General features: G+C 41.0%; 1 protein-coding gene across 1 annotated transcript in view; it reads left to right on the forward strand.

Annotated features, from left to right (window-relative positions):
- The window catches only part of ptprn2 (protein tyrosine phosphatase receptor type N2), a 179,129-nt gene that overhangs the window by 89,173 nt on the left and 65,332 nt on the right, over positions 1–24,624 (forward strand). The window contains exon 11 of the mRNA XM_050056635.1: positions 21,671–21,735. Within this exon, the coding sequence (XP_049912592.1) occupies positions 21,671–21,735 (65 nt within the window). The remainder of the gene's footprint in view (positions 1–21,670; positions 21,736–24,624) is intronic.

The raw sequence follows: 24,624 nt of genomic DNA on the forward strand, positions 1-24,624 counted from the left end.
CACAATGTTTTGCTTTGGGCATTAATGCCTATATTATGTTTGAAATTATTATTTTTATATTATAAGCATTAAAACCTGCAGTAATGGATTCACCTCATTGTAATTTCAGATTTCAAGAAACAGGGAGTAATCATCTCTCCAATATACAAATGATTCCTGTTGGGCACATTTCCTTATTTCCCACATTAGGACCCTGGCTGTACGATCCAGGCTGCGAGTGTGCGTCCTCATACTGTACTGTGCATGTGTGGGTGTGTATGTGTGTGAAATGAGTACCACAGGGATGCATTTCAAAATAGGTCGTTGCTAATCCCCCTTAAAAATGAACATTCCCCTGCCGTGCACCCATCTGAAAGAGAAAGAAAGTACAGAAGGAAGAAAGAAAGAAAAGACAATGAATTATGGATAAGTTTTAAGAGGGATATTGCTCCCTGGCCTCCTCACTGTTTTTCATTTCTTTCCTCCTCCCCTCCCTCCCCCGGTCTCTCTCTTTCTCTCTGTGTCCTCTGCCTCCTCTTAAATCGATACGGGCTGACTGTCATGGGTCAGTGGCCTGTATGCATCAGGCTGGACTGCAACAGAGGAGCACTGTGTCTCCCAGGGCTCTCTGTGGAGGTTATAACTCGTTCCTATCTCAAACCACTCTTTAAGGCTTTCAATTTAACTCCAATATCCACCTCAGATTGACTTGGGATGACACAAAGGATAGGAATATATATATGATCATCATTTCTCCAGGAAGGAAGTGACAATTGCCTAAATACCTGCAGCCATATCTTTGCATAGGTTCATCAGATTAAAGTAGGTTTGGCCTGAGTGTATTGTGGATTATTTTGTACAAAGATGTATTTAATTGACCCTTTGTAAACCCTGCTCTGTTTAACAGTAGTTAGCTTGCTAGTTAAGCTAATTTTAGCTTCATGAGTTGGTTGAAAACAGCCTCCAGCTGACTTTTTTTAATACTTCCAGTTCACTTAAATAGGCAGTAAATGGCTCCATATAAAGGACTGCTTTGGGATTTAGATCCAGTAGGACCCAACAAAGATCTTGCAGACGCAGGAGGTTTTAACTTGCAGCGATCAAAGAATAATCTGCGAGTCCCAGGATTTGCTTAAAATGTTGATGGAGGCTTGCTAGCAAATCATAACCAAGTTAGTTAAACTTGTTTTACATTAAAGGCCCTGCTGTAGCCTCTCCGTCACTACTTTTGCGACCGCAAAACGACGGCTAAATTGTCTTTGAGCGCCACAACCCCATGAAATGACTTGTTTTCTAAAGTCTGGAAGAGCTGCAAAATTAAATTATTTAATTCACATTCAAGTTGTCATAGGGCTAAACCAGAATTGGCCACCACAGCCCGCGGACATTGCAGAAATCGATGTGCATGCTCTGCCCATTCTATAAAACATATAAGAAGTAATAATAAAAAAAATTTCTTGAACATTTTTGACCTTAAAACATGACACCAGTTGTGATAAACCTTTGCATTTTTTGTAGTTAGGGGTCCAAGAAATACATGTGTTTGTTAATATTATGGTCTCAGTCGCTGGTTTCATGTCTTTTTCCAATATTGCATGTTTATTTTGTAAATTATGTACCCATTCAGAGTAAAATAGACGATGAAGCAGGGTATGCTTTAGGGTGTGGTGACCTTGACAAGTCGAAACCTCAGTGGTGTCCTCGGGTTCTCAGTCAGCTCCACCCTCTTGCCCAAATATGGTCACTTCTGGCTCCAAAAAGCAAGATGGCGACGGCTAAAATACCAAACTCGAGGCTTTAACACAGTAGACCACAAACCAATGGGTAACATCAGAGTGGCTATGTCCATTATTTTCATACAGTCAATGATGATATCATGCTATCAACGTGAAGCTAAAGCTACATGTTTATAGCAAACGCATCCTCGTTTGTTGCTTTTTTGTTTGGATTTTTAAACAATATGTAAAGAGAAAAAAGGCTTTCAGGATGAGTACTAGCCGATTTCTTTAGCAAAAATCCTATTTCCTTATACCATAACAGGGCGTCTACGGGTCCTTAAAAAGTCTATGAATGGGGCGACCTCTAGCTCACCTGGTAGCGTGTGCCTATGCATTTAGACCAAGTCCTTAGCAGCAGCTCAGGTTTAATTCCAACCCATGGCCCTTTGCTCTGTGTCATCCCCCCCTCCTTCTCTCGCCTCTGCTGTCTAAAATGTTTTAAATACAATTTTATAGATATCAAGCAGTAAAAGTCAATAAATAGTCCTAAATTTTAATTTCTGAGGTCTTAATTGCCAAAAATGCATCTAATTTCATTTTTCATTATTTTTTTTTACATTTTTTTCCCTAGATGGGTGCATATTTCTTGAAACCTACCATTGAACCTAATACTGTCTTTTTACTTTATACTCGCATTTACCTGTTTGCAAAATGTAGATTAACCTAACTCACTCCATCAACCATATTCCTACACAAAACCTATTGCTGCACAGGACCACATATATACGACTTATCTTTACACTTACCAGCAGTGCTTGAATAAGAAAAAGGTCATTTGTAAAAACATCAGTCTTGAGTTATCACTAAAAGGTCTTAAAAAGCATTAAATGTATGTTTCTAATAGCCGTATACACCCTGTGTAACTGCACAAAATGTAGAATGAAATGCTCCTTGGCCTTGAAGGTAACGCTAGGTTACAGCCGTAGGTGCAAAGCCAGCTAACTGGACATGCTAGCATTTGCTGCTTATGTGAGAACAGGCAAACTCACCATTTAATTAATTCCTCATGCTTCTACACTTGTGTTTTTTGGTTTTGGAGAGGATTAAAAAAAGAATCCACCATCCAAACTCTTCACTGATTATCTCTTTTACTACAGCCCCACGCACAGCGCTCCACCATGCAGAGAAATCCTGAGCGTGACAAAAATCTGTGTAAAACCAGAAACAAAGCGGCTATACTTCCTAAGTGGCCTGCAATCTTTTCTTGAGAATATGAGCAATCCTATTGTTATTTCAAATCAGACTGCCGTTTGTGTGCATCGCAGTGGTGTGCGTGTGTCTAGCCACAGGCTTCCTCACACTCCAAGTCCAATTACCTGTGTTAAGGCCACATCTGAGACGGGGGATTACAACATATTATTCTAGCACAAACAACAGTCTCTCTGCCCACCAACCTGCAGGCAGCCAGACACAGGCAACCGAGGAAGGTGTGAGAGGTGTTACATTAGCACCTGGATGTGTGAACGGCAGACTAGTGACCTTTTACCGGTGACTGATACACTAACTGGAAAACTTGTTCGCCTCCTGTGGATTCTTCCTCTGTCCTCAACTCCTTTCGATATCTTTCCGCCCCTGCCTCTCACTTATTTTTCTTATTTTTCGTGTCTTTCTTTGTCTGATGTTCTGTATTTTTTTTTTCTAAATTGCGCTTTCATTTCATCCTCCATTTTCTTTGCTGTATCTATTGAGGCGCTCTCCACAGAACCATAACCTGTCTCAATTTTTCTCTCTCTTCTTGACAGTTGATACTTTTACCAGAGGATGTTAGTCAAGATGTCGCCTCTTTCTCTTGACTTGTTGTCACCATTTGAAATTTTCTTGTGATGCAAAATACTCTGTTGAACCTCCTCGAGGCACCCCAGAAAGGCCCCGAAAATACATCCCCCGCACTGCAACACCTTTGCTAAGAGTGATGTGTCACAAAAAGCCGTAATGTCACATCCCTATATTTTATTTGTTTTATTATCACATTTTTGTCTTCTCCCTTGTAACATGTAGCAGCTCACCATGCCTGTACAAATTGCTGTGCCTCCGTCAGACACACAACTTCCTTCAAGTCACCTGCCAGGGGCTCTAATTAGACTGATAAGCAGTGCAACTGGAATCAGCTCTTCCTGGTAATCAGCCCCACGGAGCCCAGACAGACGGCTAAATGAGGAGGAGATGAGCCATGCAGCCCAACAGGTGTCCTTAAAAAGACAGGGAGGTGTGCTTATACAGTCTTGTCTTTCCCCTCTCTAACTACTCGAGTTCAGTCTCGGGAGAGTTTTGAACATATAAAGAGATTCTGCAGTTATTTAGGAAATGAATGCTGAAAAAAAAAAACAGTATGTCGGCACTTCTGTGGTGTATAGATTTAATCATCATGCTGTGACTGTGAATCGCTGCCTCACTTTTAAAGGGAATTGTTTGAGAAACTCTGCAGTAAGATGATTGATTCAGAGAGGGGGGAGGGGGTTATACAATAGCAAACACACTAGTCAAACTGTGTATTTTGATTTTTGAATTGCATCCCATCCTGAATACATTTCTTGCTTTTTCTCTTTGCAGTCGCAGCTGCTCCGCCTTAGACGTATAATAATGATGATCACATTTTGTCCTGAAGCAAAATAGTAATAAAAAAAAAAGCGCCCAGTGACACATCAGGCGGGCTGAATACAAAATGATATCAGGACTAATAAAATCTCAGAAGGGAAATGTCATATTTGTCATTTTGACACCTGCGTGAGACTGTTGTGTTACACTTTAATTTTACACCCACCACTCCCAGCTGTACACAGGAAGGCAACACGGCGAGATTAACACTGCGATCTGAGGAGCAGCCAGGATGCTTCACAGAGACGGAGACAGGAAGGCAGATAGGACGGAGCTCTGGGTTACTTTATCCACTCACTGAGCAAAGATGTCCACTGTGCTGTAGATGTGCTCCGAGGGATTGACTTAAAGGCCGCTGACAGCAAATGTGTTCGCTTTGACATTAAACCTCCTCTAGCTGAAAGCATCTTGAATACCTCAGTGGAAAAAAAAAAAAAAGAGCCTTGGAAATTTGATTTAGATGCTCAGGCAGTGCATTAGTTGGAGCTGGAAGGCTGAAATTGTTTGAAAAGGGACAAAACAGAAGCTTTGTAATCAATGCATCTTTCAAGTGTGTTTTATACTGTTGTTTTGATGAGTTTATGCTCTGTCAGGAGCACATTAGCAGCTCAGCACATTGCGGCTCTGATTTAGGAACCATTTTGGATCGTGGTAGAAAATGGTGGCATCTTTTACTGAGTCGTTATATCATCATTTATCCAATTAGAGTGCAGTCCTTTATCTTGAAATAAGAGAACAAAATACGCAAAAAAATGTCATTTCAAATGGAGCTGAAGCAATTAGTCCATTGATTGATAAAAATTAATTAGCTGCTATTTAGGATTTGATGTCTGTTAATTGTTGAGTTCTATTTGAAGCTAAAATGCCAAATGTAAAAATGTTCCTTCTCTTGAGTGATAGTAAAGTGGATAGTTGTGGGGTTTGGATTGATAGTTGGACAAAACAAGTAATTTGAATCGGTCACTGTGGTGTTTGTGATGGCATTTATCACTAGTTTCTGACATTTTATAGACAAAATTATTAATTGATTGACAGACAGTTGACAGTGAAAATGATTGATCATTGCAGCCCTGGCTTAATGACAGTTGTGGTAGACTGTGTGTAAATGTAGTTTTTTTTCCAGAAATTCATCAGGACAACAGACATGACGATGTTTGATAAACAATGAGCTACTTATGAACCATTTAACATTAAATATTCCTGATGAAAGAAGAGTTGCTTTTGGGGGTATTTTACCTGTATTACATAGGTCAGAGTGGAGATACATTATGGTATGTACTGCACATTTTTACCAGCACGATGCCTTTGTAGATCATTTTCAAGAGAAAGATAGTTAAAATACAGCCCAGTCTCTAGGAGAAAATGTTGACATTGTATGTTTCTGCAAGCAATAGATACATTACACTTTGTATATATCATATCAGTGTTTCTAAAGCAACCCACCTAAAGCAACCCACCTCCACCCCAGCTCCTCCTTTTCATGCTGTGTCTGACTTATCAATGTCATTTCTGTTTGTCATTGATGCTGCTCTGTTCTGTTGCCGGGGGTCTTTGCTGCTGCTCTCCCTGCCTTAGGCTTTCCATGTAGGTGCATGGAAGGGCAGAGAGGTGTGCTTTTTCTGCCTTAAAACTCTCCATGTAGACACATAAAAGGGCAGAGGTGTGCTTTCTCCACCTTAGGCCTTCCATGTAGGCGTGTGAAAGAGGCATTCTGTGTAGGCCTGATGAAAGACAGAGAGGCCCCAGAACAGAGCCATACCGCCAAATATAATACTGCAAATGGAAATAAAGTTTTCTTTGGCTGAATTGTTCCTGGCTGAACCGGGTATTTTAAGCTAAAACATAATTTTTCCTAACCATAACTGAGTAGTTTTTGTGCCACGTAATTACACATTAACTACAGTGTTGTAGAAACGCAAAGAAACATTACGTTTAACGTACTCACTACATAAAAATGTACAAATGTTACATAACCGTGGTTTGCAGAAATGTACAATGGCAACATTTATTCTGGCAATTGGGTTGCTAAAATAACAAGCAGTCAACAATTATTCCTCATGACATGGAGACATTAATACTTCACAAAAAAAAAAAAAGACAGGTTACAGTGAAAGACGTAAGCGCTGGTTGGCTCTGATGGCTGGTCCAACAGGTGCTCTTTGGCCTTTGGCAAGATCTCAGCAATCTCAAATTAATGCAGACGACCATATTGGAAAAAAAATCATCCCACTCCATCGTCAGGTGAAATAATCTTATATGTAAAGGCAATCCAACAGACCAATGTCTATCGACTCTAGGTCTTCATCACGGTCAAAGAAATATGATGTTAGCCAAGAAATCAGACTAAATCTGGTCAAAACAGTTAAACTACCTGTATTTATCTGAAATATTCTTCTTCTGTTGTGTTTTTTGGTATATAGATAAAGCCTATCATAGGATGTTTTATGTAGATATCAAGTCTATTGAAATTACCGGCTGTTATTGCGGTCTGCTCCTCTTACTTGGAATAACCTTCAAAAAGATTTGAAACTACGTGAGCGAGGCTTTCTTCCTGACTTTAAAGCTTTCATAAGTAGAGTGATAAATGAGTCGGTTGGGTCTTGTCATTGTGCGTAGGTGTTCTAATATTTTTACATATTACTGTGTATCTTTTATGTTTTTATTGTGCAGTTGTTTGGCTGTAACTTTTTTGTGTGCTGCTGTCTTGGCAGAAGTAGTTTTTATATGATTCATTATAAAAGCTGGATTGTTTGTGGATTAGTATGTTACAGTTGGTTGCATTTATGGGATCTGGGTGTTATTTATATACAACTGATTTCTTAGCATTACCCAAGTTTGGTTATTTTAGGTGGTTGAATGTTGAATGGTGGTTGAAGTGTAGCTTCCTGGTTCAACCTAAAAATATCTGTTAAGCAGCAGTTGTCAGAGGCGGTAACATTGGCTTTATGTGTATCAAACTGCGGTCCCTTCCTTTGGTTAAACAGCTGCAGATAATGTTACAGTGGATTCATCATGGTAACAATTTAATGTGTCATGGTCATAATTATCTTTGGTCACAATCGCAAATCTGTGTCCTTGGGCCAAACGTATGCTGCATGTGTAGATGTTCTGCGTTATCTATAGATTGTTTGATGATGGATCCTGTTTTCAGATCAAATCCACTTGATTACTGTCAGGGCCCACGCCACCCCCCTGCTCCTGCTTACTTCACCCCATCTCTCATCCCCTCTCTCATATTCCTGACTTGAGTGATGGCGTTTGTGATTCCTAATGACAGTCGGAACAAATCTGCGGTAATGAGGTCACATTGGTTTCTTTTTTTTTTTTCTTTTTTTTTCTTCTCTGAAATCACCCTTCACAGCTCCGTACAATCAACCTGTTCCTGAGACTCAGACTGGTTTTGGATCTGAGCTCCAGTGAACCAGCGTGAAACAGATCAATTCCTTCCTCAGGAAGACCCCCCTGCAGCCAAAATGGACACCCAGTCCTTCTGAGCATGTCCGCTTTTTTCTCCAATATCCAAGACTTATTATCTCTTGACTCACTGGAGCTCATATCCTGGCCTCATGTTAATGCTGCGTGCTTTGTTTCCAAACTCTGCCTCATGACAGCTTTAGCATATTTATTGATTTATTTAGGTTTTCTAGTGCGTTTATTTGCGGACTTCTTAGCGGTCTCATCTATGATAATGCATTTATCTATAACAGAAGAGGTGTGCGTGCATGCTTGCATGAGCACTCACATCCACATAATGATGTGTGTTTCTCCTGGCTTGAGCAGGATGTCTGCGCCAACACATCATTACGATTCGCTCGAGCCATTAGCTTGTGGAGAGCGAATTGTGGATGAAAAGCACAACCACGCAACCGTATATATGTGTGTGTGTGTCTATGAATATGTACAGTATGTGTACTTGTGGGTGTGCAGTGTGCCCTCCTGTGCGTCAGTGTGCATACTCAGTATGTGTGTGCTCAGTGATGTGGTTAGTAATGTGGAGACCTGCAGGAGATGGTCCGTGGAGAGAGCCTGCAGGATAATTGCTGCCACAGTGACAGGTAGGGCTGCCTCTGTCAGAGTTCCCTCAGTGGGGAAGCAGTGGAGGAGTGTGTGTGTGTGTGTGTGTGTGTGTGTGTGTGTGTGTGTGTGTGTGTGTGTGTGTGTGTGTGCGTGCAGCTCTGCTTCGCCATCCCTTCCTCCAATAAGCATTTCCCCAGTAGGCTCCCTTCAGACGGTGGCAGGCTTCCAGATGTTTTCATCTTGTATCACACACACTTCCAGGGAAAGAAATGAAGCCTCTTTTAGAGAGAGTATCAATCTTAAATCGTTTGGATATAAATTTTACCCAAGGAAAGAGAGGATATTTTTCATCTAGCTTTAGAGTATCATGTAGTTTCTCACATGGAGTACATTTTAGTTACAAAGTGCTGCATACTGTGGAAGACTCTGGATGTGGATGCATAAAGACTTGTTGAAGTTTCCCTGAAGACTGCAGTAAATGTTTTTTTTATGCAATATCTTATTGACAGCAAAGCTGCCAGCTTGTGTTGTTGCAAAAGGTCATCCAAAGAGCCAGCAGCATGGCTCCGCAGCATGCCGGACTTCTGATGACCATGATTGTTTCAGATGTGCATTGTTCACCTCATCACTCACTGTTATCTTCAAACCTATCTGTTCTTTGTGAGCGATTGTCAGTCGTGATTTACGTCGCGTATGTCACACATCTGCAGATTGTCATCTCTGAAAGGGAGTGTAAACGATGTAAACGTGTCCCAGTGAGAATGCAGAGTGACATCCGTGGGGTTTCTCCCACATCTGGAGGTGCCTGCCATCCAAGTCATTTGCCGGTGCTGCTTCTGTTCCCCCGATCTCCTGCAGTCCGTGAAGAATTGGTGTCAGCGCCTATCAAAGGCAAAATGCCTATTCTACACAGAGTGTCAGAGCAGCCACAATCTATTAATCAAGCAGGCGGCAAAGAAACAGATATTATGTGTGTGCGTGGCTGTTTGCGTGTCTGAGCTTGTGTGTGTGTCTGCACATGTGCAGCAGAGGCAACGACTCATCCAGGTGTATTATTCAGCCATCTTTGAAAGGGGCCTCTAATAAGGGAGGATGCAATTATAAATGTGTCATGTGGGCTCTGTTTGAAAGAGGAAGGTGCCTGTAATGTGTTTGATACCGGAGGCCGCGGCAGGGTCTGCAGCGGACACAAGGCGCATGCTGATTGCACGACTACAGCCATTACAGGAGCTGAAACCAGGCTTCATCTCCTATCCTCTTTTTCCACTCTGATGTCTTTTAACATCGTCTATATTGTGTCAACCAGGAAACAGGTTTTGGCATCTTAGAGGAAACATTTTGCTTTTGTGATACGCAGTATTTTCAGTTTCAGTTCAGCTCAGTGTATTCTGTTAGATAGTGAAGGTTTGTGGTGTGTTGATTTAGGCTGAATAACAGCAGTTGGTTTGTTTGGGAGCACTGTTGGCTTATCCACAGGAAACGATCGATCAGGGTGAATAAACAGTGAGCCAGCCAGGAACCCCTGCTGCTAACAGCACGGCTCTACCATGTGACAGACATGCTGGTATATGATTGGCACTGCTGATTGGACATTAGAGCCTAATGATGTCATAGCTTTCATCATGTTGGGTAAACTGATAGAGAGAATATGGTTTATTTTCTATTGAGTTGGATTATTTAGTTTGATGTAGCTCCGTATTTACATTTAAGGCACTAACTTTAACTGTTATATTAAATTAATGTTAATTATATTAGATTTCTTGATTATCATTATTATAAGCCACCAGGGTTAATGAGCCATGGTGGTGTTGCAAGATATATTAATCAGTGCTAAAATGATTAGACAATCTATAGGAGATTAATGAGCTACATTTAACTAATTATTTAATCTTTTAATTAACCAAAAATGCTATTCTGTGCTGTGTGATTGTGAATTGAACTAGGGCTGTACCTAACAATTATTTTCACTGTTGATTACGCTGACAATTATTTTCTAAAATAATAGATTGTTTGGTTTCAAGTGTCAGAAAAAAATGAAAAATGGTTATCACGATTTTCCAAAAATAACCTGAACATATTTGAATTGCAAAATTCTAAGAATATAGAGTTTTCTGTTGTAGAAGACTAAGAAAACTAACAACCATTACATTTTTAAAAAAATCAGTAATCAAAGTAGTTGCAGATTTATTTTATGTTGATCAGCTAATCGATTCAGTTTTAACGTGAATACTTGATTTTCGACTGTTAATCCGACAAAACTATCAATTTTAGATCGTCATTGTCATAGGGCTGGGCGATATGGCCTAAAAAAAAAAATCTCCAATTTTTCACAACAAATCTGATTCATCGACATTTCAACATTATTTTTTCCCTCCTGATACCAATTCCAATAGTTGAACTGGTGTATCAGCTGATACTGAGTAGCTATTCATTACCATTGCATTTTAAAAAATTTAACAGATACGATCATTGTTGTATGCCATGGCTCAGGTTAAACGGCAAAACATGAACAAATATATACTGTACAGAGAATGAATAGCACTTTCTTTAATAATGCAATTTCACATTTTGCTAACAGCTAACATTACACATATTTACCAGAAATCACCTCTTCTTAAAATAAATTCTTCTTTGCTGCTCTAAAACAGTCATTGCCAGTGGCTGTGCAGCAAAACCTACTATATAGGCTACTGTTTTTAAGCTATGAAGAAGAATTGTGTAAATACCCAACTGAATTATGCCAGTCAAATCAGATTTGGCTGTTCACAACAAATATTCAGCTATTCGTTCCTTTATTTCCATATAGAGTTTAGTCCCTTTTCCACTGCACAAACAAACCCACTAACACCTGCCAACATCTGGATTTTTAATGTAATGGTAAAGGTTACAATCAGCATTCCCAGCTAGGTCAAATGTCTCCACAGTAGTCACGGGTATTTATCGGCTCATGCTTTGATCGGTATTGGTGGAAACACAACACCTGGGTGAACGTGCCAATTTTGGTCCAGATGCAATGACACGCCACCACAAAATACCGTCCGTCTCCTCCCAAGCAGCGTTCAAACATCGATCCAAATTAGTCTGCACCAAGATTGAAAAAGAGTCTAAATAGATACGAGGTATATAAAAAGAAGTAACCACCATAAAGTTTTCACAGGCCTCCATGCTGCTTTTTACTGTTCACTAACCTGTTTTTTGTGATACACCAAAACAAAAACAAACGAAACAAAAAACACCTGCACACAGAAAGGCATGCTTGTCGGCCACAAAGCTGTGTACGCAGCTCTGGTCTACTGTCAACATGTTAAAACAAACCTGTGTACACACGCTAATTTTGGTGGAAAAGGGGTATTTAAAAGTTTGAATGGAGTTCGGTGGGACATTCAGTGTGACAGTAAAATTCACGAAAAATAGTTAACAAGCTAACTGCGCTAACGATGGAGCGTGAGTGTGCAACAACATTTGCTGCCGAGCTGTAAATTCGCCACAATTCTTCTGGGCAGCTGCCTCCATGTGCGCAGCTGCCTGTAACAAAGAGCATCAGCAAAGTGAAGAGCGCGCACTCTGCAGCAAAATCTTGGGACCAAGACATCCCTAAAGGTACACTTCACACTGACGGTGAAAAACCAAACCGAAACAAGACAGACAAACAAACAAAAAAACACTGCTGCAGTCTCAGTCACCTGAGGGGTCTCCAACTGATTATTCAAATGTGTTGACTTTTAGCGGGCAGCCCTAGAAACTACTTTAAAGTTCATTAAAAAATCACTAGTATCGTTCGGTGCATAGACTTGTGCACTTGCCAAAACCCAATCTAGCATTTTAAGCAGTATCAAAAGGCATTTCTAGTGTCTGTATTAGAAGTTATCCATAAATAAAAAAAACAATATGTCAATTAAAAGCATCTCCACCCTTATGCACCTCCTTTGATTTAATATTGTTGACTCGTACTTGATGGCTTAATTGTAACATGATTAGATATTAGCACTTAATGATTCCAATGGATGGAGGCGCCAAATTTTAAAGTATCCTGTTTTTACCTTTGCACACTTTAATTCTCCTCCGGCTCAGCTCCACCTTGTCCCTCTGTTTTATTTGTAGGTTCTCTCAGAGGTGCAGCTCCTTTGATTTGGTGTCTTGATTTATATAAGCCAAGGAGCAGAATAACAATTGATACACATGAACAGGAAGAGACAGAGAAGAGAGTGGGTGTGTGTGTTTGCGCTTAGATAGTACTATATATTAAGTTATTTACAGGATGTTTATCCTTACCGTAAAAAAACACAACAGCTCATGTGAAAGTCATTTTATATTAGCCTGTTCGTGTCTCCTGTAGAATATCCTCTGTATATACTGGAAGTGAAAAAAAAGGAAGATGAACAAATAAGCCTTATAAAAGCGACAACAATATCCGTGAACTGATTTACATTTTGATAAGTATCAGCGTGCGGAAGTCAGATGTAAAGGGGTCATATACGTGTTATATATCATACATGTAATGAATATGGTGCTGCTCGGAAGTCAGCGCCGTGGTTCTTCATACTCCGAAGTATGAAAGGGATATTATTGTTTTTGTTTCCCGCCCAGGATTTTGACTGAAAAATGGGTTGCCGTGCATCTTATCTGTCAGGGGGATCAGGTGCATCTCCCTCTCTTTTCCTCTTCCTCCCTCCCCCCTTCTCCTCCTCCTCCTCCTCCTCTCTCCACTCTGATAGGTAGAGACAGCCATCATATGTGCAAGGGGAAAGTGATGGGCGGAATGGCAGCTTTAATATCGGAGCGATTGCCTGCTGATAAGGCTAACGGCTGTGGAGAGGCGTGAGCGTCAGCCCTCCTCCGCAATAAACACTTTCATTTTGTTTGGTTGGAGTGACGGATGGAGAGATGGAAGTGGTGAATAGACGACCTGAGGAGCAGGAAAGGGAGGGGGGAGATAGATGGAATGGATGTGGATGTTATTCAATATTAACAGATCAATCAGAGGGTGGTGAAATATGCATTTTGTCAACTATATACCCCCATTTGGCCAAAGAGGCAACATTACGATCATGTGACAGCGCTGGCTGCTGTGCCGTGTTGAAATACAAAATACTTACAGCCTACAGTTGGTGATTTGTCTCCCCATGCTGAATTTATATTGCTTCTAACAATAACAACCCTGTCGTATATCAGAAAAATGAATATATATATTCATGACTTTAAGCTCTGATGACTTCATGATAATCATTTCTGAATTGCTATTAGAATCTATGATGAGGAGTGCACAATTGCTTCAGTTTGCAGCATATGGCGGAGAAAAGCAACATTTTAATCAAATTATATCTCGCCACAAGATAATTTGTGTTGAGCGCATATGCTACAGAGCAATTTAAAGGTCACATAAAATCAAGTTTAAATGTGCGCTTGTGTTTTTTTCTTTTTTAGGATTTTCAGTCATTAGTGCGTGTGTGTCAAGGAAAGGCAGCAATGTTTTGAATCATTCTTTAGATTGATGATTGAAATGGCCTTTTCCTCTTCTTCCACTTCAACAAGTTCTTGATGAGTTTTTGAAGTATTCTTCAGCTCCCCTGTTCACCTGGCTGGATTTGCTGGTGCTTAACAGAGGCACTCTGTGCACTTCTAATATTTGATAACACAAGTGTAATTTTGAAAAAGAAAAATGCTCTTTGGCAGCAGTCACAGTTCCAGCTGAAATCATTGAGAAGTATTTTACGCATTGGTCATAAATGTACTATATATAGAGCATTGCTGCATGTAAATGGGGCTACTATAATCATCTTATTTATAAAATATACTACGCAGGATTTTCCTAAAACACAATCTATAAAATCATACCAAAGTAATCCTTCAAAATCATCACTTCTGGCCCACAAGGGTGTGGCAGAGAAGGAGCTATGAAAATCGCAGACACAGTGCCTCAGACAAAAAAAAAAAAGCAAATATGATTACTGAATGAGAGTGAATGGGGATTGGCTCTTACTTCTACTGGCGATATTTTTTTTTACATACAGTAACCAACAGTTCCTGCATAGTGCACCTTTTAGGGATGTCAGTTTTGGTTAGCTTTGATTATGATGGCCCGACACCCATTCACTGGTAGCTAACTGGATCATTTTTAAGGAAAAAACACCAAATGACATGAAATACAAGAGGCCTGTCCTCGTAGTGCGGTGCTCCATTGACTCAGTGAGCTTTAATGCTGCAATTCAAGGCACTAGAGGTGGTAACAATTTCACTGTTTTGTGATGTAAATGTCTTGCTTTTTATTTTATTTTCTGTTGGCTTTGCTGATAGATAGACAGACAGCTAGCATGCATAGTGGCCACTGCACACTCTGGCCTTTATTGGTTAGCTAACGTTAGCCTCTGCAATACACACTACTAGGGTTAGGTGGGAGCTAGCTATCAGCACTGCTCATTCAGCGGGTGTGGAAACATTGGGCCAACCCTCCGGTCGCTCCCCAGGTAACCTTGGTGCGTAAGCAGCTTCATTTTAGAATTGTTAACTATGTTAGCACCACTAGCCGTGGCGGCACTGCTGATGGCGCTAACAGTGCTAACAGAGCTAATGGCTAAAGGGGGTGTGCGGCTTAATATTTAGAATAGAATGTCATTTATTTGTCATTGTCACATGTACAAAGAAATTAAATTAAACCTCTTACTCACTGGGGTTCCCTGGGGAGAGACCAGAGGGCTGGTCTTATGTTTCCACAGCCGCCAAATAAGCGGTGCCGCTAGTTAGCTCCCACCCGACCCGATGGGTGTGTAACTAGTCAAAAATATTTCAGCGATTAATCAATAACGGTTAACCATTGACACCCTAATGCCTATAAAGTTGTAACCAGTGGTTCCCAACATTCTGAACCGCAAGTGACTTGCAAATATGTCACTATGTTTTTAAGTACGATGAATTTTCAATACTGAGCTTTTACTTTGAGGTGCCGTTTCCTGCTGTAGAGAGAAGGAAACTAGCTTGACGACATGGCCAATCACAAGTATGATGCTGAACGTGTTGAACTGTGTGGACCATGAAGTGATGACTAAGGAGAAATATGGACGTGATTGGACCAGTTGGGAACCACTGGTTGTAACCATTAAGATTTCAGTCCTTGTTGGTTTGGAGACACCTGATGATACTGGTGATAACAGTAACTGTGGTTGTTTAAAGAAGACACTCCTTGAGCAGCTACTTCGTCAGAAAAACAGAGGAGCAAGTGGTGTATTTGTTTATAGTGCAGCCAAACAAACTCATGTTATGTTAATAAAGAAGTTAGCTGATTTCATGGTGAACAAAAGTGCAGGTAGTTTTCCACATGACAGCAACAGGCCACAGTAGAGGTTGTTACTGTGCTGAGAAGTTTGTGGTGAACTATTCTAACAGCTCACCCTGTCTGCTCCTTCTTGTTCTATTACTCACTCGAAAAGATTGAAAATGATCTGCCGACAAAACATGCACAAAATGGCCGATGTCTTGTTTTGTAGACACAATTTTTATGAGTGATCGTGGTCAATGCTAACCTCTCTGACAAAGATATTGATTTTCCTGTTTCACAGTTTCACCAAGTCTTAGTTCAGTACGAAGGAGCAGCAGTAGGAAATGTTCAGTTTGCAGTGGCAGTAACTTAAAACAGCTCTGACATTGTGTAATGAGAGTTAACAGTAAACAGTGAGGCTGGTATCAATGAGATTAAATTAAAAACAGAAACACTGGATTACATACCGCTGCATTGTTTCCTGTGGATCCCTTGTGTGTAGGTAGGCAATCTGAATCCAGTATGTTAATGGCGGACTCTGCCACTAACAATAAAAACAACTCTATAGAGAGGTAATTATAGGATGTAAATTTATTTAATGGCCTCTGCTGAAAAAATGAAGACCATAAATAGTATCAAAGATGGGTTTTTATTTCATGAAAATCTTAAGGACTGTAACTTTAATAGTTTATTCTGGAGTTTCAACAGCTGCCTTGTCTTACAGAGTGATTACCAGTATTTTACAAATAGAAGTCCTTTTAATTATGTTGTTTTTAATTGAACACGGGCAAGTTCCAATTGTATTGTACACAAGTGACACCAGCTTAAGACATTTATACACAAAATAGTAATCACCCACACTTACTGAATTTGTATTAAATGGCCCCAGGTCATCAGGCAATACTCTATTTTAATTTCTCTAATAAAACTGTAGCACGTGTCTGTAGTTTCAATTGAAAGCACATGAAAATGGAGCACATTTTAACACACATGAAAAAGCCTTTTGGCTTTACTGTTCTTTTGTTGCCTGCTGAACATCAGATGATATGGCTCAATATGACTCGGAAACCGAAAAGATTAAATGAGCAGCAGGGATCAGATCTCGATATTAGAGATCAGACTAGATAGACTCAGACAATGCCTATTAAAATGGCTGGAGGAGCCTCTCTGAAATGAGACCTGACATCTCTTTTCCACAGTCTGTCAGGAGTATTTGGTGGCTAATTTGAAGCTTACAAAATCTGTGCGAGTGTCTGTGAGAAAAAGAGAAAGAGAGTGAGCTCCAGTGGGAGGTTAATATAAGGGGTGACCAAAAAGAGATGCTGTAGGCTGTTATCTGTACAGTGACAGAACAAGCAATCCATTGGCTGGATTCTCACTGCAGCCGAAATCCATCCAGTTACCGGCTAATGAGCCCAGCAAGTACATTGTATTTACATTTAAAGTGGCTGTTGTGGGACCGTCCTTTCCCACAGGTTGATTGGAGAGTGCTCAGCTTTGATTCACAAGTAAATACTGACCTTCAGGCTTCTTTGGTTTCGCCATAAGACGGTTAATGTCAGCTTGTCAGTCAAAACCTGAGCTGCAGCCGCTTTGACGTGCATGTGTGTTGATTCCAGGCTAATCTTTCATAGTTTGACTCATGATGTGTTGCGACCCTGGAGGGGTCCTCATTAGGACCAAAACGTTGTGTGACCTTTTAGCGGCTTCACCTCCCCCCACCACCTACGCCCTCACCCAGCTGGGCCCAATTACCTCGCTCATTACCCCCCTCCTAAATAGCACCAGAACCGTGCAGGTACTGTAGCTATCTACGGAAAGGCAATATGGCTGTGACTAAATACAGGGGTGGTAACATGAAATAAAAATTAGTTGAGACATGTCAGTTGAAGACTTTTCTCCTCTCACCAAGGGCAGACGATTTTCTTTTTTTTTTTTTTTTCTTCGTCTGTCTACTTCTTTTATGTGGCACTCTAATTTAGACTTTGAATGTATATTTGACCTTTCCAGCTCTCTCGCCGCCTTCTTTATTCTCCTTTTAGCCATCCTTCAGAAACCTTTGGCTGACACCTAAAATATAAGATGTCCCCTTTGCTGCCATGTTGATGAGATGATAGGATGATCAATGTTTGCAGGATCCTTAATAACCAGAAAGAGAAAAGGGGAGAGAGGAAGAGCGAGGGAGATGGATGATTATCCTAAAAGTAGCGTGCTTAATTAGATGGAATGCTGCATACATTGTGGACTGAGTGGAATCATTGGGATAGATTAAAATACTAATTAAACAGGCCCTTGCCGAATTTGGAGTGTGAGGTGGGGTTCAGCTCTTCAGGGTCATTTGCATAGCCTTCATCTGGGGAAATGGGATTTAAAGGACCTGCTCTCTTTCTCTTCCTCTCTTTAACTCTCACTTTTTTCCTTTTCCCCATTACCAATCACATTCACATGCTAACAAACTCAATTAAAATTATGCTCCATTTTTTTCCGTTGCACTCTATAATTTGGCATAATCTATTAAGGCCCCTTTGATTTTGTTTTTCAATATAAATGTCTCCATCAAAGTGAGGAAGGGGTGTTAAGCACAGGAAAAAAGTCGGTGAAATGTGTGATCTTGAACGATGGATATTTAACATTGCCTCACTTTGGTTTGATTTGCATGAGAATATCCTTTGTGAACAAAGCTTTGGAAATAGCATGCCATATTTGATTAGATCAATAGATCTGAGGATCAAGCTCGGGTGGTGTATTAATTACTGCAAGAACAAAGGCAGGAGCTCAAGTTATTGTGTGCTGTGAATCTACAAGCACTTCATCTGCTTTCTGCTAGTTTTCAGTAGGTCTGACTCGACATGTGTGAGGATAACAGATTTTTATTGATTGACTTTTGTTTGCATTTTATATTTTAACCATAGCTCTCTGGATGAAAATATCTGTCTGTCCACCACTTTGGTTCAGACACACAAGTGGCAAAAACTGCAGTTCCTCTAATGGCCACTTGAGGCTGGCTCCAAAAGGGAGTCAATCCACATAGACACCTATGTTTAAATGCAACCCGGTCTCATTCTGAAGTTCTCGAATACCAGCGCTTGGGCAGGGAACTAAGTGTTAGACACTGACAAAAAAACTGTCCTTTCATGTTGGCACGAGTCGAGCTCCATCACTGTGCAATGGCACTTGATGGCATCATGGAGAAAAGTCCAGATAAGGCGTGTGGGAGCAGTGGTGGATGGTGGATGGATGTTTGGTAAACTGTTCCACGGTGCTGTCTCATTGTTGCAGTATGTGAAGTTGTAAGCTGTGTCTTCAATAAAGTACCCGCAAAGGCTGTAAGACCGACCTCGAGTCATAGAGACCTTTTTCAACAACAATCACCAACTTTCACCTGGGAGGCCGATGTTTCCCGTATGCATGTGAAAGCCAAACCCTGTTATTTTTTTCTAAACCTAACCATGTGCTTTTGTTGCCTAAATCCAATCATGTGTATTTGTTGTTGAAGGAAAAAAACAATTCGCAGTGTTGTACCGATGTAGTGCTTTTATTTTGAAAGAGACCCTGCACGGGTCCAGTTTTCAAGATCTGCCCCGACCCGACCCGGGGACGTACAAACCCGCACCCGAACCGCAAACCCGCGCATCAGGCCAATTAGTACCGCAACCCGGTCCGACCCGTTGAAACACGACCCGCAGCCCGACCCGTAACCTGGATTTAAAGTAATCGTTTTGGGTCATATTGGCTGAATATTGAACAGCATATCGCCACAGTTAAGGTGCCAGTAAGTAAACAACGACCTGAATGAAGCAGCTCTCACGATAAAAACCTGACTTCAGCTCCATCATCAACCCTCTGTGTTCTTCTCCCATACAAGTGTAAAAGCACTCGTTTGTTACGTTTAATGCTTTTAAACTTTTAATCTATGTAAAGGAACTTTACATGTGTAATAATAGACTTACTTTCTGTCCAGAGCGACGTTCAGCAGTTACGAGCCGTCACGTGTTTTTAGAATCCATCGAGGAGAGAAGTAGTCCATCAGGGAAACACTTTAGAAACATTATATAAGTGATAGTTGTTCGTTTTATCCACTTATTTGTCAAATACCTAAATAATTATTTACTGTTTTGGAAGCGGCGCTTGTTAGACGGTGGCAGCTATGCTGATTCTGTCGTCCAATCACAAATTGTGTTATTAGATGGGGAAACGCGTGTAAACAGCTGAACCAATGACCGTTGCGAAATAGCGGAGGCGATCCTCAGAGAGTAAATAATGACCAAGATAGTTATCTGTAGTTTACCGAACTAATGACTGATGTGTTTATCTAAAACCCGCGATCTGACCCGCATGTTATTTTTTCCACCCAGATTTGAACCCGGGAAAATTTTTTTTTTAAAAAAACACCCTCAAATCAGCTGCTTTTGCGGGTACCCGACCCAGTGCAGGACTCTGATGCAAACTGTACATTTCTGTGAAAACCGAAGTGTATTTTGAAAAGACGCAATGCATGTAACAGGCTGATGTCGACACAGCATCCCAGAATGTCAACAATAGACGCACCCAGGCTACTTTGCATATCATATGTCGATGTGAAAAGGCCACAACCAAGCCATGATATGTGATGAGGACGGAGCGAGAATGTGTTGTAAAATGCCCCACTTTACAGCAGAAATAAACATATTCACACCCTGGTACAAAAAACAGTTTTGGTCTCCTTAGCTCATTTTCCTATGTATGACAACTGTATGGGAGGGGTTAATTTTTATATAACTCACCTGTTTAAATGTTATATAGACTTAAAGTTGCGCATAATTAAGGGAACGGCAGCTTTGAGTGACAGACTGTCTGTTAGGCATCGCTTCAGCTAACTGGTCACATCCGCCCTTCGCTTATCCACAGCTCCACCTTCTCGTCCAAATATGGTCAATTCTGGCTTCAAAAATCTAAGATGGTGACTGCCAAATGCCAAACTCGAGTCTTCAAAACAAGAGTCCATGAACCGACGGTGGCTATGTCCATTATTTTTTCACACTCTATGGCCCAGACTGAAAATCTCAACAACTATCAGATATATTGCTGTGACATTTTGCACTGACATTCATGGTTTCCTGAGGATGAAACCCAATGATTTCCATGATCTCCTGACTTTTCCTCGAGCAACACTATGAGGTTTTGTGTGAAATGTCTCAGCAGCTATTGGAGGCATTGCTATAAAATGTGGATCAGTGTTTCCCTCAGGATGAATTTCAATAACCTTGGTGATCCCTGAACTATGGTGAATCGACTTGGGCTTGTATAGCGCATTTCTAGTATGCCGACCACTCAAAACCCTTTCACACTACAGATTCACATTCACACACTGGTGGCCGAGGCTACCTTACAAGGTGCCACCTGCTACTCACTTTGAACACATTCACATAGCATTTTCACAACCATTGGGAGCCTTTTGAGGTTCAGTATCTTGCCCAAGGATTCTTCAACATGGGGATTGGACCACCAATCTTCCGATTAAGAGACGCTCTATCTCCTCAGCCGGCCCCTATATGAACAGTAAATCAAACCCACAGTTGTTAAGCCTTTGTGTCAACCATAAATCCATCCTAAACACATGTTTAGCATTGTCATTATGACCATGTTAACGTGTTGGCAATAACATTTAGCTCAAAGCACCACTGTGCCTAAGTACAGCTTTGCAGAGGCACAGAGACCTTTACCTATTATAACCCTTCTAACCACAAAACATATTATTTCTCCAAGTGCCACCACAGACTCCTGTTAGCTGGAGAACTGCTTGCCGTCTTACCCTGAAGAATGTTTTCTCTGCTTGATGAAGATTTTCTGTGTGTGTGTGTGTGTGTGTGTGTGTGTGTGTGTGTGTGTGTGTGTGTGTGTGGGCAGGTCATTTTCTATGACCAGTTTGACATCTGACTCATGCTGTTACATCCATTTCATCATTCTCAGTTTCACTGACCACTTGTTTTGCCTCAGGAACTGAAAAATCTGCTACTTTGTCATCCACTGCTCATACTCAACACCTCCTCTGCTTTTGTCTCCCGTGCAGTCCAACGGAAGCAGCAGCTGGAGAAGGAGACAGGCCTGAAGATAGTGGAGGCCGGAGTTAGTGATGTAAGTTACACTCACTAAAAATATCCATTGTTCGGCTCTGTGTGTAGAGAAAGAAACAGAAGAGTGGGTGTGCTTGTGATTGTGTGCGTTTTCTGTGTTTGGACTCATGGTACAGGAATAACTCTGTGATTCCAACTTGTCTTGGCATCCAGATCACACCTGCAGCTTCAGTTGTGCAGCCAAACACTAATCTGCAGCAGCAATGAATTCCAAACACACATCCTTTTAAGTATGCTGCTTTGATTACCGTCCCCCGTGTTCATTTCCTTTAGGTTTTCTAAGAGCTGTTGTCACCATGGCAAAATAAAACACAACAAGACAAAAGCCTGACGCGTTTTGTGAAACTTAAAGTAAGCATTGATCATCACAGCAGAGCCACAATAACCAGATTATCTTGAGTGCTGTCACTTTGTCGGGAGCCCTGATGCTCCTGTGACATATTCATTGTGGTGAATTAAGAGGAGAGCAGGAGGACACTCAGGATGATCCAGATGAAAGAGGAGTAAATGTGTATTCATTGAACACTGATAAATATTCATATGTATAAGCGGTAAGGATCTAATCAAGCACCCATTGATGCGTCATAGCCCTCCATGCTTGCCTGGTAAATGAGTTTCTCTATGGAAATGAGACAGACAGCCTTAGACCCCTGAGCTGCCCTGATCATGAGGCATGCTGGGAGCTAAATGGATGTGGCCTGTGCATCGCAGGACAGTTGCCATTGGCAACAACCGTCACACACTGTATAGACGAGATCATTTTCCAGTGTTAGTCCCTTCTATGCTGTCTCCCTTTTGGTGTCACTGCCTTTCTTCGCCCATCTGCCTCCCACTTATATCTTTTTTAGCACCACATTTTCTCTCATCTTATTCCACATTGTGTCTTTATCATGTTCTTCTCAATTATCTCTGATTCACATTCTTTTTTTTTCCTTCACTGTGACTTTTGTCCTGTTCTTTGTCTGCCTCTCCTCGCCTCCTTTTCATTCTTTTATTCCCACTCAGACTGATTCCTGCGCTTAGCCAGCACTGGTACAGGGCTGTGTTTGTCATATTGGGCCTATTTGTAGATAATTAGCTGCAATAATAGCCTCTCTGCAGGAGCCAGGGTGAGGGAGGGATGGATGGAAGAGAGGGAGGGAGGAAAGGAAGAATCTGTCTTCCACCTCATGGGGAGAAAATCTACGCCAGGCTGTGTTTGTAGAAATGCATGTCGAGAAAAGCGTGGCATTTACTGTACTACAAATAAAGAGTTGGCAAAGTATAAACCCTGAAAACCCACTCAGAGGGTGTTTTATTAGCAAGCGCTCTAATGTGGATGTGTGTGATCTCACCAGTTTGTATCCAAGAAGTGGAGAGTTGAGGGTAAGTCGGGGAAAATAGTAGCTTTTGACAGGAGAGCCTGTGGAGTGGGCTCTTCAAATACATTAGTTTAAAAGGTGTTAAACCAAAAGCCAGCTTTCAGTAAATTTGCAGTAAATTGACCACAGTTGTGAGTGAATACATGCTGAAGGTGGCAGAATGGGTCTTCTTTAGCCCGCTTATTAGTTGCAAAAATAGAAATATGCTGGGTAAAATTGCTCAGTGGATCCATAAGAGGTGTAGAGCAGGAAATTAAGCAAAGCATCAGTGCTGTTCTCTCCACAGACAGTATTCTTTCCACAAGCTTGTATAAAACCATCAATGTGGTTGGTATCATTAAGTCTTATCACTGACAACTCCCCCCCCCTCCTCCGTTTTTATTTAAGAGGTGACAAATGACAAAACAGCTTAGGAAGATGTCCAGATAGAGCGAACGTCAATAGCGGTAGATGCGGACGAGGATAAGCAAATGTCAAAGTGGGGGGAAGGAGACATCAATCAATAGGCCGAGCAATATCTACTCCATTATAGATCGCAGGGAAGTCAGCTTCCTGAAGAGAAGAAAAAACAACAGAAAAATGACTACTTTGTTTTTTTAAAATAATGTATGTATGTGTGGGGCAATGCATATTCTGGGTATCGTTCTTATTAACAGCTGTTTCCCAAGTGGGAGGTGCACTCTCGTGGAAACCCGAAAGGCAAATGGAGGTCCTCTCACAGCAATTTGTGAGTCCTGTACATGTGTGAAAATCGGTGAGGAGGGGGGGGGAGAAGTGAAGTGGAAAGAAATTCATGGTTGATGTAGCTTCTGTGCGGCTTTAGCAGCAACTGGCTCCACCGTCTGTTTTCAAACTGCATTTAAACCATACATATGAATACATACATCGTGTTTATGCTATTATTAGACATCAGTACTCTAAAGCTATATACACACTAACACATAGGGATGTCCAGATCAAATGTTTTTGCCCCTGATCCCACTCTGAGTCATTTAATATTAAGGAATCAGCCAATACCAAGTCCCAATCTGATACTTGTATTTTCCTATATACAGCTGTACAGTGTACACAAGTACTCGAGAGTTATTAAAATCAATGTAATGTAAATGCATGACAAAGAGTTGCACTGCAATGCATCAAGGGAAAAAATCCATGTGTTCAAGCTGTTCCTTTATGTGTTATATTATTTTTATTTTTCACAAAATAGCAAAGTATAAAATACAAAATCCTCTCCTTAATGTTTTTGGCCTTGTCGATGTTTCGAGAGAATGTCTGTGTCCCTTTGAGACAGTCGCCTATTCTCCACAGTTTTTTCTTCAGTGCAGCTTTTGTAAGCCTACCTGAGCAAATTGTATTCCGTTGAGTGTTTTTGTCGTCTCTACATCTTTGGCATGGATTAGGCTACATTAATAAATTACTCTTATTGGCCTTTTGCTCACGGGGATTATGTTGCACTTGCAGTGGCGTTGTGAGTGTGGTTGTCCTGAGCTCTCTACTGCTGTCTGTCTCTCTGCCCGCAGTGAAACACC

Source organism: Epinephelus moara, chromosome 11 (genome assembly GCF_006386435.1).
Source record: "Epinephelus moara isolate mb chromosome 11, YSFRI_EMoa_1.0, whole genome shotgun sequence".
Taxonomy (NCBI): Eukaryota; Metazoa; Chordata; class Actinopteri; order Perciformes; family Serranidae; genus Epinephelus; species Epinephelus moara.